The sequence below is a fragment of the Vigna unguiculata genome, chromosome 7 (genome assembly GCF_004118075.2).
Source record: "Vigna unguiculata cultivar IT97K-499-35 chromosome 7, ASM411807v1, whole genome shotgun sequence".
NCBI lineage: Eukaryota > Viridiplantae > Streptophyta > Magnoliopsida > Fabales > Fabaceae > Vigna > Vigna unguiculata.
This window is the reverse complement of record NC_040285.1, coordinates 35,782,308-35,798,474: the sequence shown is the minus strand read 5'-3', so window position 1 is coordinate 35,798,474 and position 16,167 is coordinate 35,782,308. Positions and strand designations below refer to the sequence as shown.

General features: G+C 33.8%; 1 protein-coding gene across 1 annotated transcript; it reads left to right on the top strand.

Moving 5' to 3' along the window:
* Positions 1-1,575: 1,575 nt before the first annotated feature.
* Positions 1,576-16,056, top strand: LOC114190225 (protein NETWORKED 1A-like). Its single transcript, XM_028079025.1, is given in 11 exon segments — positions 1,576-1,838; positions 1,994-2,053; positions 2,562-2,642; positions 2,772-3,021; positions 3,332-7,494; positions 7,639-8,771; positions 10,777-10,801; positions 10,866-10,904; positions 10,907-11,006; positions 14,296-14,318; positions 15,286-16,056. Coding segments are annotated over 8 exon segments (6,165 nt in total). The 5' UTR covers positions 1,576-1,838; positions 1,994-2,053; positions 2,562-2,642; positions 2,772-2,918; the 3' UTR covers positions 15,865-16,056.
* The last annotated feature ends 111 nt before the right edge of the window (positions 16,057-16,167 follow it).

The following is a 16,167-nucleotide window of genomic DNA, read 5'->3' as shown; positions in this document are numbered from 1 at the left end:
TGTGGATATATAAAACAAGATAACTTTTTAATTAAATTACAAATATGATATTTGATTTGATATGTTATCTTCTTTTCTCACAACACCGCCCACATTGTCGGTTTTGTAAAAAGTTTATCCACGAAGGTGGATGTGCACGAACATGTTAACAATTATTCTAAACTTTTTACAATCTACAAATGAAATGAAACTGCAGTAATCAAATTATAGTATGTAAGTTGATGTTCTAAACGTACACAACTTCAATACTCTAATATCCATTTACTTTTAAACCCATATAGTTAGACAGTTAGTGAGAATTATAATTGTAATTAAGTGATTTTTTATTGAACAAAAGTAATTAATTTAAGGGTTAAATATGTTTTTGTCCCTTAATTTTCAGTGAATTTTGGAATTAGTCCATTTTGAAATTTTGAACCAATTTAATCCTTCATCTTTTGAAATACGTGGATTTAGTCCTTTTAATCAAATTTTGTTAAGTTTATTTGACATTTCAAGCGCGTTTCATAATAGTATTTGACTTAACACTAAAGCAAAAATGTGTCAAATAGTATAAACAACTCAAATACAAATAGTACGAAACATCAAATAAACCTACCAAAATTTAATTAAAAAGATTAAATTCACATATACCGAAAAATGAAGAACTAAATTAGTACAAAATTTCAAAATGGACTAATTCCAAAATTAAGGATAAAAACATATTTAACCCTTAATTTAAATTCAACTGTAAGACCTACGGTGTAAAATATTTATGACAAAAAGAGTTACTTTATGAGATAAAGACAATAAATCACTGTTTTTAACGAATTAAAAATAATATGTCATACAGTAAAATAATGTCATTCATATAATAATAACTTGTATATTTTTCATCAATCTTTATTTGGCTACATACTACTAGAACCCTCTTTACAGATAATAAATAATTGATGTGAATTCAAGATATCTAACCACAATGCAGCAGGTTAAAACTTGTTGATATACGAATATACATAGATGGTTAATATAATTTTTTGAAATATTATCAACTTTTATGTGTTAATACTGACCCATTTTGCATTATTAACCCGTCCAAAATTAATATTATTAGGTTAAATAAAGTCAATAATCAAGATCAAAATTTCACCGATAACGTTAAAACATGAAATACAGTCAACAACGGAAACTAAAATATTTTTTGAATCGTTTATAAAATAATTATTATAGAAATAGAAATCAAATAACTTATAATTAGTGGAATTTAAGTATCAGTTTTTTAGCTGTTAGCATGTATTATTTATTATATAAATAGTAACAAGGAAAGTGATAAAAATATTTTACCCCTGGGGCAGAGAGAGGAAATGGAGGGCAAAAAACAAACCATAAAGGAAGCAAAGAGAGAAACGCGGGTAGAAATAAGAATGGGCAATTAAGGGCAAGTTAGTAATTTCCGTTGCAAAGTTTGAAAATAACGATGAAAGACAGCGAAAAACCTGAGGAATACATTTTTGTTTTCCCTTAAAACAATAAAAGTTATTTTACGTTTAACTGAAACATGATGAGAGCATTAAGTGCGCAATCCCACATTCATTGTGGTTTGTTGGATTCATTTTGCCCACTGATTCCATCACTATTCCTTCTTAAACAAGAGAAATTAGCAAAATCACAAAACAAAACCAGTAACTCTTCTTTATCTCGTTTTGGCTCCTTGCTCTGAAAACTTGTACTTTTTTTACTGTGAAGGACTCATTGGAGTGTCAGAACCTGCTGCCCAGAATATAATGCCAAGAGCCCCTCTCCAGGAGAGAGAAAAGGTGTGACTTTGTGGCTTACAGATGTAGAGAGAGAAAATGGGGGTAAGGTTATCACACTTTCATAGGAGTTTCCCACTTCCCATTGCCAGATTCCATGTTTTTGGGGTGCAAGTGATCTGAAATGGACTAAAGTTCAGTGCTTTTCGTGATTTACTCCATCCCCATTTGCTTAGTTTTGTGTTTTCTTTTCATTTCAGTGGTTGGTGGAGTCGGGGTTGCTCGTCCTAGTTCGTTTTGCCTGGCGAGTTCTTGATCTCGTAGGTGTTTCTGTTTTCTTTTTGTTTTTTTTTTTGCCGAGGTTATCTTTTGTTTGATCATGACATAACTCACGAGCGAACAATGTCTTTTCTTCCTTTTGATGTCACTCACTGTTTCCTGCTTTTCCGTCTTTTTAGCCTCGCTCAGTCTCTTCTTTGCTTCACCGTCTTCTGGATGTCATGGTTTAGTGGAAACAACTTTATCAATAAATATTTTGTTTTGGTTTCTACTAACCTTTGTGGTAGAGATTTTTTTCTAGTGACTAATTTGTTCTTTTTGGTCATTTGGTGGGTTGTTTTTGCTTTTTATCTTCAGGATCTCTGGGTTTGTGATAATTCTATAAACCAATGTAGAAGAAAAACGAAGGTTTTTTAAGTATGTTCTTGGATTTGGAGAAACATGTTTGTGAATTTTAGGGGCGGGGTGTTACCTCTAATGTTACTGTTAATTTCTTTTGAATTCTTTCTGATATTTATTTATTTAAAATTTTATTTATGTTTTTGACAGTTTCCCTGATTTTGAACCGGGTTGCTGGAGCAAGAAATTCAATAAAACAATAAGGGCGTGGAGGCGTACCTAATTGAGCAGGTAATACAAAGATCCTTGTGGTAAGACAGTTCAATTTTCTTGTAGATTAAACCATAGAACTAAAGTTGAACTTCATGAATACGAGTTATTCTTGTGGAAGTAACTATGTGATTATTTATATGATGTCAGGTAAAATAAATGGAGAAAAAGACCGTAAGAGTTTGAAATTAGATCAACATTGGTGGTGGAAATCTATAAGCTGAGAGTCTGGCCTGGATCCCATATCAAGCTTTGGCCAAATCAAATCCAGCTTTACTGCTGTTCTTTGCTGGAGTTATGGCAACATTGTTACATTCTGAGTCCAGGCGCTTATATTCTTGGTGGTGGGACAGCCACATTAGTCCAAAGAATTCAAAATGGCTTCAGGAGAACCTTACGGGTCTGTATTTTTCCTCTACATCTTCTATGTCTACCATTGTGCTAGAAGAATCTGAATTTTGCTTTCTACACCTTTTTCATTGAAAACCTTGTATACGTGTACCCATTTAGTTTTAGTAAACATTTGCTGGAAATGAAAATTTGAGATCACAATGGCTGGTCACTCTTTTCATTTTGTACACACTAAGCTGTGACTCTTTCTCATGAGTCAAATTTCGTCCAAATGCAGTGATTACACTAACGAAATTCATAAAAATCGTTGCTTCTGTAGCCCTTTCAGTAGTGTTATTAAGTGTTTATACTTTATGCAGACATGGATGCCAAAGTAAAAGCAATGATCAAGCTTATTGAAGAAGACGCGGACTCATTTGCAAGGAGGGCAGAGATGTACTATAAGAAGCGGCCAGAACTCATGAAATTAGTTGAGGAGTTCTATCGAGCATACCGTGCTTTGGCAGAGAGGTATGATCACGCGACAGGGGAGCTACGCCAGGCCCATAAAACCATTTCAGAAGCATTCCCCAACTTGCTGAATGACGATTCACCATGTAGTTCTTCAGGCACTGGAGCTGAGCCGCACACACCAGAAGTTCCGCATCCAATTCGTTCGTTATTGGAGTCGGTTGCCTTACAGAAAGATGCATTTGGATTTTCTTCCATCCAAAATACATCAAAAACGAGTGGGGAGAGTTTTGAAGAATCTCCAAGCGGTCTTAGCAGAAAGGGTCTAAAGCAGCTAAACGATATGTTTGGGTTGTCTCCATTAATGGCTGAAAATCAGAATGTGAAGGCCCAGAACCATTCTGAGTCTGAGCGTGCACAGAAAGCAGAAAGCGAAGTTCAATCCTTAAAAAAAGAACTGGAAGTTATACAGTCTGACAAGGATTCTATTTTTCTTCAATATCAGAAGAGTTTGGAGAAGTTATCCGAATTGGAAAGAGAGCTAGCTAAGGCGCAACAAGATGCTGGTGGCCTTGATGATCGAGCGAGCAAAGCTGAAATTGAAATTGATGTATTGAAAGAAGCCCTTGCTGAGCTTAAATATGAGAAGGATGCTGGTCTAGTTCAGTACAAACAGTGCGTGGAAAGGATAGCTAGTCTGGAGACTACGTTATATCTGGCCCAGATGGATGCAAAGGGAAATGATGAAAGGGCTGCTAAAGCAGATACTGAAGCTAAAAATCTCAGAAAAGAACTTGCTAAATTGGAGGCCGAGAAGGATGCAGCTCATCTTCAATATAAACAATGTCTTGAAAAGATATCTGTTTTGGAGGCCAAGATCACCCATGCGGAGGAGAATTCGTTGAAGCTAAATCAGCAACTTGAAAGAACAGAGCTGGAAGTTAAATCATTAAGGAAAAATCTTGCTGACCTGAATGAAGAGAAAGAATCTGTAGCTGCCCTGTACAAGCAGTGTTTGCTGAAAGTATCAACAATGGAGAGTGAAATTTTGCATGCTCAAGAAATTTCTAAACGATTAAATAGAGAAATTGAGATTGGGGCTGAAAAACTGAAGACTGCTGAAAAACAGTGTGATATGTTGGAGAAATCAAATCAATCTCTTCAGCTAGAAGCTGATGTTCTATTGCAGAAGATTTCTATGAAAGATCAAAAGCTTCTAGAGAATCATACGGAGTTAGAGAGACTGCAGACTATGATGCATGAGGAGCAGTCTCGTTTTCTTCAAATTGAAACTACTCTGCATACTTTACAGAAGTCGTATTCTCAATCACAAGAGGAGCAAAGATCTCTTGCTTTGGAGCTTAAACATGGCCTTCAGCTATTGGAGGACATAGAGCTTTCCAAACAAGGTTTTAAGGAGGAAATGCAACATATCGTGGAAGAAAACAGAACTTTGCATGAACTTAACTTCTCTTCCACCAGATCATTAGAAAATCAGCAAACAGAAATTTCGGAGTTGAAGAAGATCAAAGAGAAACTTGAACGAGAGTTTGCCATAAAGGTTGAAGAAAGTAATGTCCTCCAACAGGAATCTGGCCAAGTAAAGGATGAAATCCAGGTCTTGAATAATAGATACCAGACTATACTGGAAGAACTAGGCTTTGTAGGTTTAAATCCTAAATCTTTTGCAGCATCTGTGAAGGATTTACGGAAGGAGATCACAATGCTAAAGGAGGTGTGCAAAATGGAGCAAGATGAGAAAGAAGTTCTTCGTGAGAAGTCAAAGGATATGGATAAGCTTTTGAGTGAAAAAGCATTTATGGAGTCCTCCCTGTCAAATTTGAATGATGAGCTGGATGGCTTAAGGGTTACGGTGAAGAAACTTCAAGAATCCTGTGGTGTCCTGCAGGAGGAAAAATCTAGTCTTGCTGCTGAAAAATCAGCTTTACTTTCACAGTTACAAATTATCACTGAAAGTATGCAGGATCAATTGGAAAAGAATACCTTGCTGGAGAAGTCCCTTTGTGATGCAAAAATTGAGCTTGAAGGTTTAAGGGCAAAATCAAGTAGCTTGGAAGAATTTTGCAATTTACTGAATAATGAAAAGCACAATCTTCTGAATGAAAGGAGTGTCCTGGTATCTCAATTGGAGAGTGTTGAAGCAAAACTAGGTAACCTGGAAAGAAGGTTTACAAAATTGGAAGAAAAATATGCTGATATGGAGAAAGACAAAGAAAGTAGGGTCAGTCAAGTAGAAGAACTCCATTTGCTGCTTTTGGCACAGAAAGAAAAGCATGCTAATCATAAAAATTCAAGTGAGGCCCGCATGGCAAATTTGGAGAATCTAGTTCTTCGGTTACAGGAAGAACGTCGACTGGGTAAGATAGAATTTGAAGAAGAACTCGATAAAGCTGTAAATGCTCAAGTTGAGATGTTTATTTTGCAAAAGTGTGTTGAAGACTTGGAGCAGAAGAACATGGGTTTATTATTTGAATGTCAAAAGCACGTGGAGGAATCAAAATTTTCTGATAAAGTTATCTCTGAGTTGGAGAGTGAAAACCTTATGCAACAAATGGAGCTAGAGTTCTTGTTGGATGAAATACGAAAGTTTAAAATGGGGATTCATCAAGTGCTTGCAGCCCTTCAGGTTGATTCTGGTGGGGGTCATGGCAAAGGGATCAAGCAAGAGGAAATGCCTATATCTCATATTTTGAATAATATTGAGGGCTTGAAAGGATCCCTTGTGAAAACCCAGGAGGAGAAACTTCAACTACTTGTAGAGAATTCTGTGCTCCTAACTGTACTTTCGCAACAGGAATCTGAGGGAGCAGAACTGGTGACAGAGAAAGGGATCCTAGAGCAAGAGTTTGAAAACACAAGAGAGCAGCATGCAATGTTGCAAAAGGTTAAGCTTGAGCTTTTGGAGATCAATATGGAGCTTAGATCTGAAGTGACCAAGGGAGAAGAAAAGGAGAATGAGTTACAGTCCAAATTAGAAGCCCTTCATCTGGACTTGATAGATTTGCAAAGAACTAATCTATTGTGTCAGGAAGAAAATTGTAGGTTACTTGAGGAGAAAAGTTCACTAATGGGGAGTGTTTTAGACCTTAAAGAGGCAAAGTCTGCCACTGAACAAGAGTATAGTATAATCCTCCACGAGGCACTGGCTCTGAAAAATCTTAGTTTGGTTTATGAGAGCTTCTTCACAGAGAAGGTCTTGGAACAACGTGCACTTGCCGAAAATCTCAGTGATCTTCACTCTTTGAACAGTGATCTTAAACGGGAACTTGGTCTATTAAGGAAGAAATTTGAGGTTAAAGAAGCTGAGAATGTTTATTTGAAGGAGTCAGTTGAGAGGATGGGCAAAGATATGGAAGAATCCAAAGCTGAAAATGAGCATTTAAATTGTCAAATTGAAAGTTCAGAGAATCTTCTCGAGAAGAAGGATGAGGAGCTGTTAGAAATGTTGGAAAGGCTAAAGGCTGCAGAAACATTGAGTGCAGAGTTCTGCAGAAATATTGAGAAATTGAAGGCAGAAAAAGAACAATTAAGATTGATCAATGAAAATCTTGAGAGGCAGATTCTTGAACTATCCGAAGGTTCCATGAATCACAAAAAGGAAATTGAACACCTTACGGAAGCAAACAGGAGTTTACTGTCACAGATGAGGTCCTTACGTCAAGAAGTTGAACAACAGAGGGCTAGGGAGGAAACATTGAGTTCAGAGCTACTGGATAAAACAAACGAATTTGAAATTTGGGAGGCTGAGGCTGCTACATTCTATTTTGATCTTCAGATTTCGTCTATTAGTGAAGCATTGTTGGAAAATAAGGTCAACGAGCTTTCTGGAGTTTGCATGAGACTTGAAGATGAACGTGATGCAAAAAGCATGGAGATTAAACAGATGACGGAAAGAGTCAGTCAACTGGAAGGTGAAGTTGGAGGATTGAAAGGACAGTTATCTGCATATACACCTGCCATTAGTTCTTTGAAAGAGGATTTTGCTTCTTTAGAACAAACAGCTCTGCTTCGAATAAAAACAGTGCCTGTTAAATGCAATCAAGAACAAAAGGTAGTATTTTCTGTATTGACTTGTTACCCTAAACTTCTGTTTTATTCTTTATTATTTCTTCTCATTAAATGATGCAATGAATACGGGAGACACATTACATGAATTCTACTTATCCTTGTTTACCATGAATGTTTGTTTTTCCAGGATGCAGGAATTGAGACTTGTCTCCAAGAAAATGGCCATCAAACTTCAGCAGACAATAAAAGCATTTTGACCCCAGATGGGGTTTCAGATTTGCTGAGCATGAAGGCAAGGATTAGAGCGGTTGAGATGTCACTGGTGCAAGAAATTGAGAGGCATGTGAAGGAAGAAAATCTAACCACTAAAGCTAATCCAGGAGCTCTGACAAATGTGTCAAACGTGGAAGTTTCACCAAATAGCAGCAGAAAAGAAGAAAAGGTACTCAAAGATGGCAGCACTTGTGATCTCAACTCATGGAGAACAAAACCTGAGAGTGGTTCATTGATGAAAGACATTCCACTTGATCATATCTCAGACACTCCAGCCACCAAAAGTTGCAGGAGAGAGAATAGTGGGACTGATGATCAGATGCTTGAATTATGGGAAACTGCTGAGCAGGACTGCTGTGATAGTTCCATAGATAATGAAGCAATGAAGCAAAGTTCTGTACCAACAGAGGATGTTATTACATACCATCAGTCAGACAATTCTGGTAAATTCCTAAATACCTCCTCAGAATTGGATGTAGAAAAGGAATTGGGTGTTGACAGGTTCCAGTTATCAAAAAGCATAAAAGAGAGAACTCAAGATGGTAAGAGAAAAAAGATACTGGAGAGGCTTGCTTCGGATGCGCAGAAACTGAGCATGCTTAAGACAAGCGTGCAAGATTTGAAACAGAAAATGGAGACAAAGAAGAGAAACAAGAAGGGAGACTACACTGAATATGAAACAGTTAAAAGACAGATAGAAGAAGTTGAGGGAGCTGTTGTGAAATTAGCAGATACTAATGATCAACTGACAAAGGATCTCGAAGAGAGTGCCCCGTCTCTGAACAGGGAAACTTCCGTTGAGTTGGAAAAGAGTAGACACAGCCAGAGAAAAAGAGTAACTGAGCAGGCACGAAAAGGTTCTGAACAGATTGGACGGTTGCAGTTTGATGTGCAGAACATACAATACACTTTGCTGAAGTTGGCTGATGAAAAGAGCAAAGGGAAGAACAGATTCACTGGAAAAACAGTGATCTTGCTTAGGGACTTCATTCACAGTGGGAAGAAAAGTAGTAAAAAGCGCAGCAAGGGGTTTTGTGGATGTTCAAGGCCTTCAACTAATGAGGACTAAGTGAGAAAATTTAGAAGCATTTTCTTGTAACTACTTTATCTGATTGGTATGTGTCTAATCTAGCGTAATAATTTTTAATTTTAGCTGGTAAAAATGTTGTTAGGCTTTATCTGATCCCAGTAGCTTTCAAAGGACTTGTACTGAGCCACATTTTAGCCAAGAAGTTGCGCTGTCATGTTTGACAGTGCTTGAGCTGTGAAAGCACAGAGCAGGAAATAAAGCTTTTCACTATTTCTTCAACGTTTGGAATGTTTCTTAACACCTTCACATTTTGTCTGCATTACTTCATGACATGGGACTATGCAGTATTGTGGCTAACTCCATTCCTTTTTAAACATTTGGAAACACAGGCATCGTAAACACCAACCCTAATCTTTGTCAACTTGCATCTTCAGAAGTCAAAAATGACTTTGGATTGTATAAGTAAAAGTTATTTTTTCTTTTAAAAAATACTTTTTCATTATATGAAATAAAAGAATAATTTTTAAATTCTATAATTCGGAAATAAAAATAATTTTTGAATTGTGCAACGAATCAAATAACTTTTTAATTATATAATTCTAAAGTTAATTTTAACTTTCACATTTTATAACTTAAAAGTAATTTTTTATTTTGAAAAATTATTTTTAACTCTTGTATTGTATAATCTAAAAATTATTTGTTTTCTAAAGAAAACGATTTTCAAATTAAAAAAACAGAAAAGACAATGAAAAGTTTTTTAAATGGAAATGCAGAAAGAAAATTAAGGAGATGCAATGTGCCGGTTCTAAGGTTATGCAGGCCAATGCTTGCTAGAACAAGGGTCATCACTCGAAAGATTGTTAAATCCAATAGAACGTTTTAAGTTTTCATTGATAAAATAACACATAAATTTATCAACTATAATATATAAAAGAGATTTTTTTTTCTTTTAGTATCCATATTTTATTTTTTTAAGTAACTTTTTTAAAATCAATTTTATCAATTCCATTTTTTAAGTGATTTTCTTTAAATTTAAATATTTTTTAATATTAGAATAACTATTTACAATAAAAAAATATTTATAATAAAATTGCAAAATTTTATTATATCAATATGTATATATAAGGCAAATTTTTATTTTGGTATCCACTTTTCTATTCCTAATTTTATTTTATAATAAATAACCATTTTTTAAATTAAAATAATTGTTTTAACATTTTTAACTATTTTGTTATATTTAATTATTTTATTCATTTAAATTTTCTTTTAAATTAAAATAAGTATCTATAATATAAAAATTACCTGCAAAATATATAAAAATTATTTATAATAAAATTAAAAAAAATATTAATATTTATTTTAAAATTAAAAAAAAAATATCACTGATAATATGTATTTTTAATAGTTTTAAAATTATTGAAAGTGAGGTTTGAAAACTGAGGAGAGAGAAAAAGCAGGTGTTTCCAATGTAAATTATATGGTTTGTCTTGTCAGAAAATAATGCAGATTAATTTATTTATTTTTAAAATAACGGCAACAAATATTTCAAGGAAGCATTTTAAATAATGCAGCGGTTTTCTGATAAAATCAAAATATTTGAAGATTTGTCTGTTGATGGGCGTTTCAAAATCAACATTTTTCCCTGCATTCAAATTGGAGCACTTATCAAGAATAGTGTAATTTGGTGCATTGTTTTCTTGGGTCCTTTCTTGGGCAGACAATGGAGGGCGATGCTATATGCGCAGGCGCAGCAACAACAGATATGAGAAATGAGAGTATCGATCTAACCCAAATCTCTCTTCGACCCATTAGTCTTGATGATCTTGACGATGTAATGGTGTTGACGAGTGATGAAAACGTAGCCAGATATTGCCGTTGGGAACCTCACAGTAGCAAAGAGGAAGGCATCAACTTCATAAAAGATATAGCAAGTAAATCTCTATGGTTCGGAGCAATTTGCCTCAACGATCGTGTAATTGGGTGTATTGATTTGTCTTCATGTGAGGAGCAGGGTAAGAACAGGTACAAATCTGCAGAACTTGGCTACGTTTTAGGAACCAGATACTGGGGTAAAGGGATTGCAACACATGTTGTCAAACAAGTTCTTAAAGCTGCATTTACAGAGTTTCCACACCTGGAGAGGCTTCAAGCTCTGGTTTTTCTGGAAAATGTGGCTTCTCAAAGGGTGCTTCACAAGGCTGGTTTTCAAAGGGAGGGCGTTCTCAGGAAGTATGAGTTCATTAAAGGAAAAAGTAGAGATATGGTTTGTTACAGTTTTCTCAACGATGATTCTCCTTGTTGATTTGTTTAGATCATTTTTGTATTTTTGTGCCACCTTGAATGTGTTTGTGTCTAAGCTAGCGTAGTAGAGCTTTCAAAGGACTTGTACTGAGCCACATTTTAGCCAAGAAGTACAAGAAATGTTCTAGATTCACTCTTATTTGGTTCTTGTAAAAATAATCAGAGCGAGTAAAAATTTTCTCAATACTTGTGTATTATGCTTCGTTTCTATATTATTCCATGTTTTTATAAATAGACTGAAATCGTTTTCTTCTTTTTTGTCTTTTTTTTTATTTAAATTAAAATTTGTCATTTAGAATGCACTGTTATCTTTGTATTTGTTTTTCAAAGCGTGTTATGTTGATGAAACAATTTTAAAAGAATTTCGAGGTAAATGTAACTTGTTAACATGTAACTGATTTATGAGAATATATACACATGTTTTAAGTTATTGATTTTAAACTTGATAATATTAATAAAAACTAAAGCTTCAAATATAAATAATCTACTCTTACAAAGATTTCTAGCACCTAAGCGAGTCGTGTTACACGTGCCTTCTATATATTAAATTGTCATTTCTTCATCTTTATTTATATCTATGATATTCTCAATTTCTATCAGTTTCAAAATAAAATTAATCTCATTCTAATTTAAATTTTATCATAAATTCTTAATATATACTAGCGTAAACACATACGCTATCGTACTTGTGTATGCATTTTTTTTAAATATACATGATATTATATTAGTAGTTGATGATATTGTAATGTTATTAAGTTAATAAATAAAACAAAATTATATTTATTAAAAATAAAATAAAATGTATGAGAAAATATGGAAAAATATCTGTTGATGAATAGGAAAAAAAAAAGAAAAAAGAAAAAAGTAAATAATTTTATAAAAATTTATAAAAATAACCGTTAATTTTTAAAAATTTAACAAATAATTACATTGTAAAGGTTAAAATTGAAATTATGAAAAGTGAACACAGATGAGTGAATCATCTTTATATATCTTTATATATAGTTATAAATAATTTTATATATTAGAATAGCGCACGTGCTAAAATACTAATTAAAAACAATCATGTATAGTATGGGTAAATATGAAACAATGATATTTCGTACAGCAATAATATATGAGGAAATTAAATAAAATATGTAACAAGTTCTTAAGATTTTCGAAAATTGCATTACTTAAGATATTAATGCAAAAGTTTAACATGTCTTAGGTTTTTTCGATTCCATTATATTTTATCACTTTAAATATTTTCTCACCGCTTTTGCTTTAGTACAAGAATACTATAAGATTCATTTTAATAAATTTTATTTATACTTATTTTCAAAAGAGTTATTTTTAAGATAGAAATAGTTATTATTTATTTGTATGATTCATTATCTTATTGAAAATATATAATCTTAAATTTTATATGTCATCACATTTTAATAATAAGAGAGATTTACAAGATCTAAGTTTTAAATTTATAGTCTTAGTATGACTGACACATGCGTTTTCCTTACTTCTATATAACTTTTAATGAAATTGTAACGGTGCAATTTAATAAAGCAATTCTAATAAATAAACGTCTCATATTTATAATATAAAATAATAGAATACTAATATAAAATATATTAAAACAAACCATTATCGTTATCTATAATATATTCATAATATACTGAAAGAAAAATTGAAAAGCAGAGCATAATGTTTTCTTATTTAGACTACACATAAAATATGAAAGAGTTAAAAAAAGTTGATCATAGAACAATGAATTTATATAACAATTCATAAGGAGAAAGACTCAATCATGAGCAACAAAGAATTCGGGAAGCCTAATTAAACAACAGCTCCCCCGTCAACATAACAAGAGTCTCCACATCTGTTCACACTAAGAATTTGGTAATCATCGCACAAAGAAAACCAAAAACAGAAAACAGACACAAAGAAAAAGGGTAAGTTAGAGATAAAAATAATTTTTCATCATATATATATATATATGTATATATATATATATATATATATATATATATATATATATATATATATATATATATATATATATAAACAAGTAGATTTTATATAGACATTTCAGTAACCAAACCAGGCATGTGATGACAAACAATAAAGATTCTCTCACTCAATTATCCGGATAAATATAAAAAGATCGGATTCACGAGATGCTTGCACTTGTGATGGTCTCTACTGTTCTGCAGAACCATTATTAATGGGTTTCACCCTACCACACACAAGGTTAGTCTATGATCTTCTAGGGCCATTATCACGCCAAAGACTAGGACCTTCCGCTACTCTCACCACTTGAATCAGTCTGCTCTATGTAATTCTGATGGATTCTTTAGAGTTTCAAGATGCAACATTAATCCTTATCTGATTATATACACTACAACACCATCATGAAATCTCGCCAAGAGACTTATGAAATTATGTCTAGCTCATACCATATCCATGTTCCCACACCAAGTCCACATGTTATCTCATAACATCATAATTTCATGCCAATGCACAACCCACAAACCAATTCATAATTTATTTCACTCCAAGCACAACAATATCACATAAAACATATATAGTGACAGGTTCATGCTTTTAAGAGTAATTAAATCAATCCACAAGTGAAATCACAGAGTTTGAAACAAATCTGCCTCATTTTCGCTAAGTTAAGAGGTCTCGCTCCAGAGACAAGTTCCTTTCGCTTAAGCTAGACTCTCTTCGTTTAGGCGAGAACTCGAACAGGAGTTACAATGCATTAGTGCGAGTTCTTGCTTGCTAGATCTTCTCGCTTAAACGAGACTACTCTCGCTTGGGCGAGAATTCTCTGCTATTCTCGCTTAGGCTAGAGGGTTCTCGCTTAGGCGAGAATAGCAGTTTCTTTCCTGTTTCTGCATGCGACAATAGAAATCCATCCAGAAACACATACATCATATTATCACACCATCAAAATCATCATCCAAGTTTTTAAACACGAAAATAAAATTGAAAACAAGTAATATACTTTGAAAACGTGAAAAGTCCTAACTTCCCTCACCTTGACAGATGCTAGCCAAACAAAACAAGTTCCCAAAGAAAAGCAGCACAATACGACTTCAACTTATGGAGCTGAAACAACAGAACAAGGGAGACAAAACTGAGACCCTAACATAGATTCCAATGGAACCAAAACTCCAACACAGTAAAGAAACAAAAAGAGACTGGGGTTGGAGTCCTACTTACGCGAAGGGGGAGCGTTCGGTTAACTCAAGGGAGAAAGAAAAGTGAATTGCTGCCAAGTGAAGGGACAGAATGAGAATAAGAGAGCAGCTGAAAAGAGGTCCTGAAAAAACAAGTGGACTGACCCTAAACACTCTAATAAAACCAAGCCCAAAACTTTTAAGACAGAATACGAGTCTTACAGAAATTATGTGCCTATTATTTTTAGATATAATCATATTTTAAAATATTTAAATATAAAAATATTATCTTTTATTTTCTTGAGTTCTTAAACACCAACCCCAATTTCCTATTTAAAATAATTGTGTAAAGCTCAGTGGACAATCTAATCAAATTGTATAGTCCGAAAGTTAAAACTAACTTTCAAAATGTGCAATATAGAAGTCAAATAACTTCGGACAATTTAAAAGTTTTTTTAACTTCATCATTGTATAATCTAAAAGTGATTTGTGATTTTTGACTTTCAAATTGTGTTACCTAGAAACTACCTTCTTTTATAGAAAAATGACTTTAGAATTACACAATTTAAAAAAAAAAAAAAACACAATGAAAAGTTTTTATAAATGGAAGTGCAGAAAGAAACTTAGGGAGGAGCAAGTGCCTTTCACCGTTTCTAAGGTTATGCAGGCCAATATCAATAAGCTTGCTAGAACAAGGGTCATCACTCCACAGATTGATATAAGATATAGTCGTTCGTATGGTTTGTCTTATCAGAAAATAATGTTGATTAATTTATTTATAATTGAAATAACGACAACAAAAACTTCAAGGGAGAATTTTAAATAATGTAGTGGTTTTCTGATAAAATAAAAATATTTCAAGATTTGTCTGTTGATTGGCGTTTCCAAAATCAATATTTTTCCCTGCAATCAAATTGGAACACCTATCAATTGGAAGTCAAGCACGGCGGCTTGCAAGAATATTGTAATTTCGAGCATTGTTTTCTTGGGCCCTACTCCAACCATAACATACTCTACGGTGGCTCATATATAAATATTGTCAAACCTTGGATCCATTGTTGCCTAGATGATGGAGGAAGATGCTATATGTGCAGCAACAACAAATATCAGAGATGAGGGTATCGATCTAACCCAAATCTCTCTTCGCCCCATTAGTCTCGATGATGTTGATGATGTAATGGCGTGGACCACTGATGAAAAAGTAGCCAGATATTGCACTTGGGAACCTTACACTAGCAAAGAGGAAGGCATCAACTTCATCCAAAATATAGCAAGCAAATCTCTATGGTTCAGAGCAATTTGCCTCAACGATCGTGTAATTGGGTGTATTGATTTGTCCTCATGTGAGGGGCAGGGTAGGAACAGGCACAAATCTGCAGAACTTGGCTACGCTTTAGGCACCAGATACTGGGGTAAAGGGATTGCAACACATGCTGTCAAACAAGTTGTTAAAGCTGCATTTACAGAGTTTCCACACTTGGAGAGGCTTCAAGCTCTGGTTTTTCTGGAAAATGTGGCTTCTCAAAGGGTGCTCCACAAAGCTGGTTTTCAAAGGGAGGGCGTTTTCAGGAAATATGAGTTCATTAAAGGAAAAAGTAGAGATATGGTTTGCTACAGTTTTCTCAGCGATGATTGTCCTAATTGATTTATTTTAAGCATTTCAACTCCACTTTTGTGCCACCTTGAATGTGTAGGTGTATCAAATATTAGAATTAGAATAGATGCTACAAACATCAATGGCATCCCTAACCTTACGATCTTTATGCGATGTAGCACTTTTCACCAATAAGGTTGTAGCTTTTTTATGACGATGTAATGCCTTCAAAGTTACATGAAATAATACAATCAACCGGTAAATAACGACTAAATTCAGACAACACTTAAATTAGAATATTAGAATATTATACACAAACAGATAATCAAATCACCAACTTGAAACAGCAGTTTA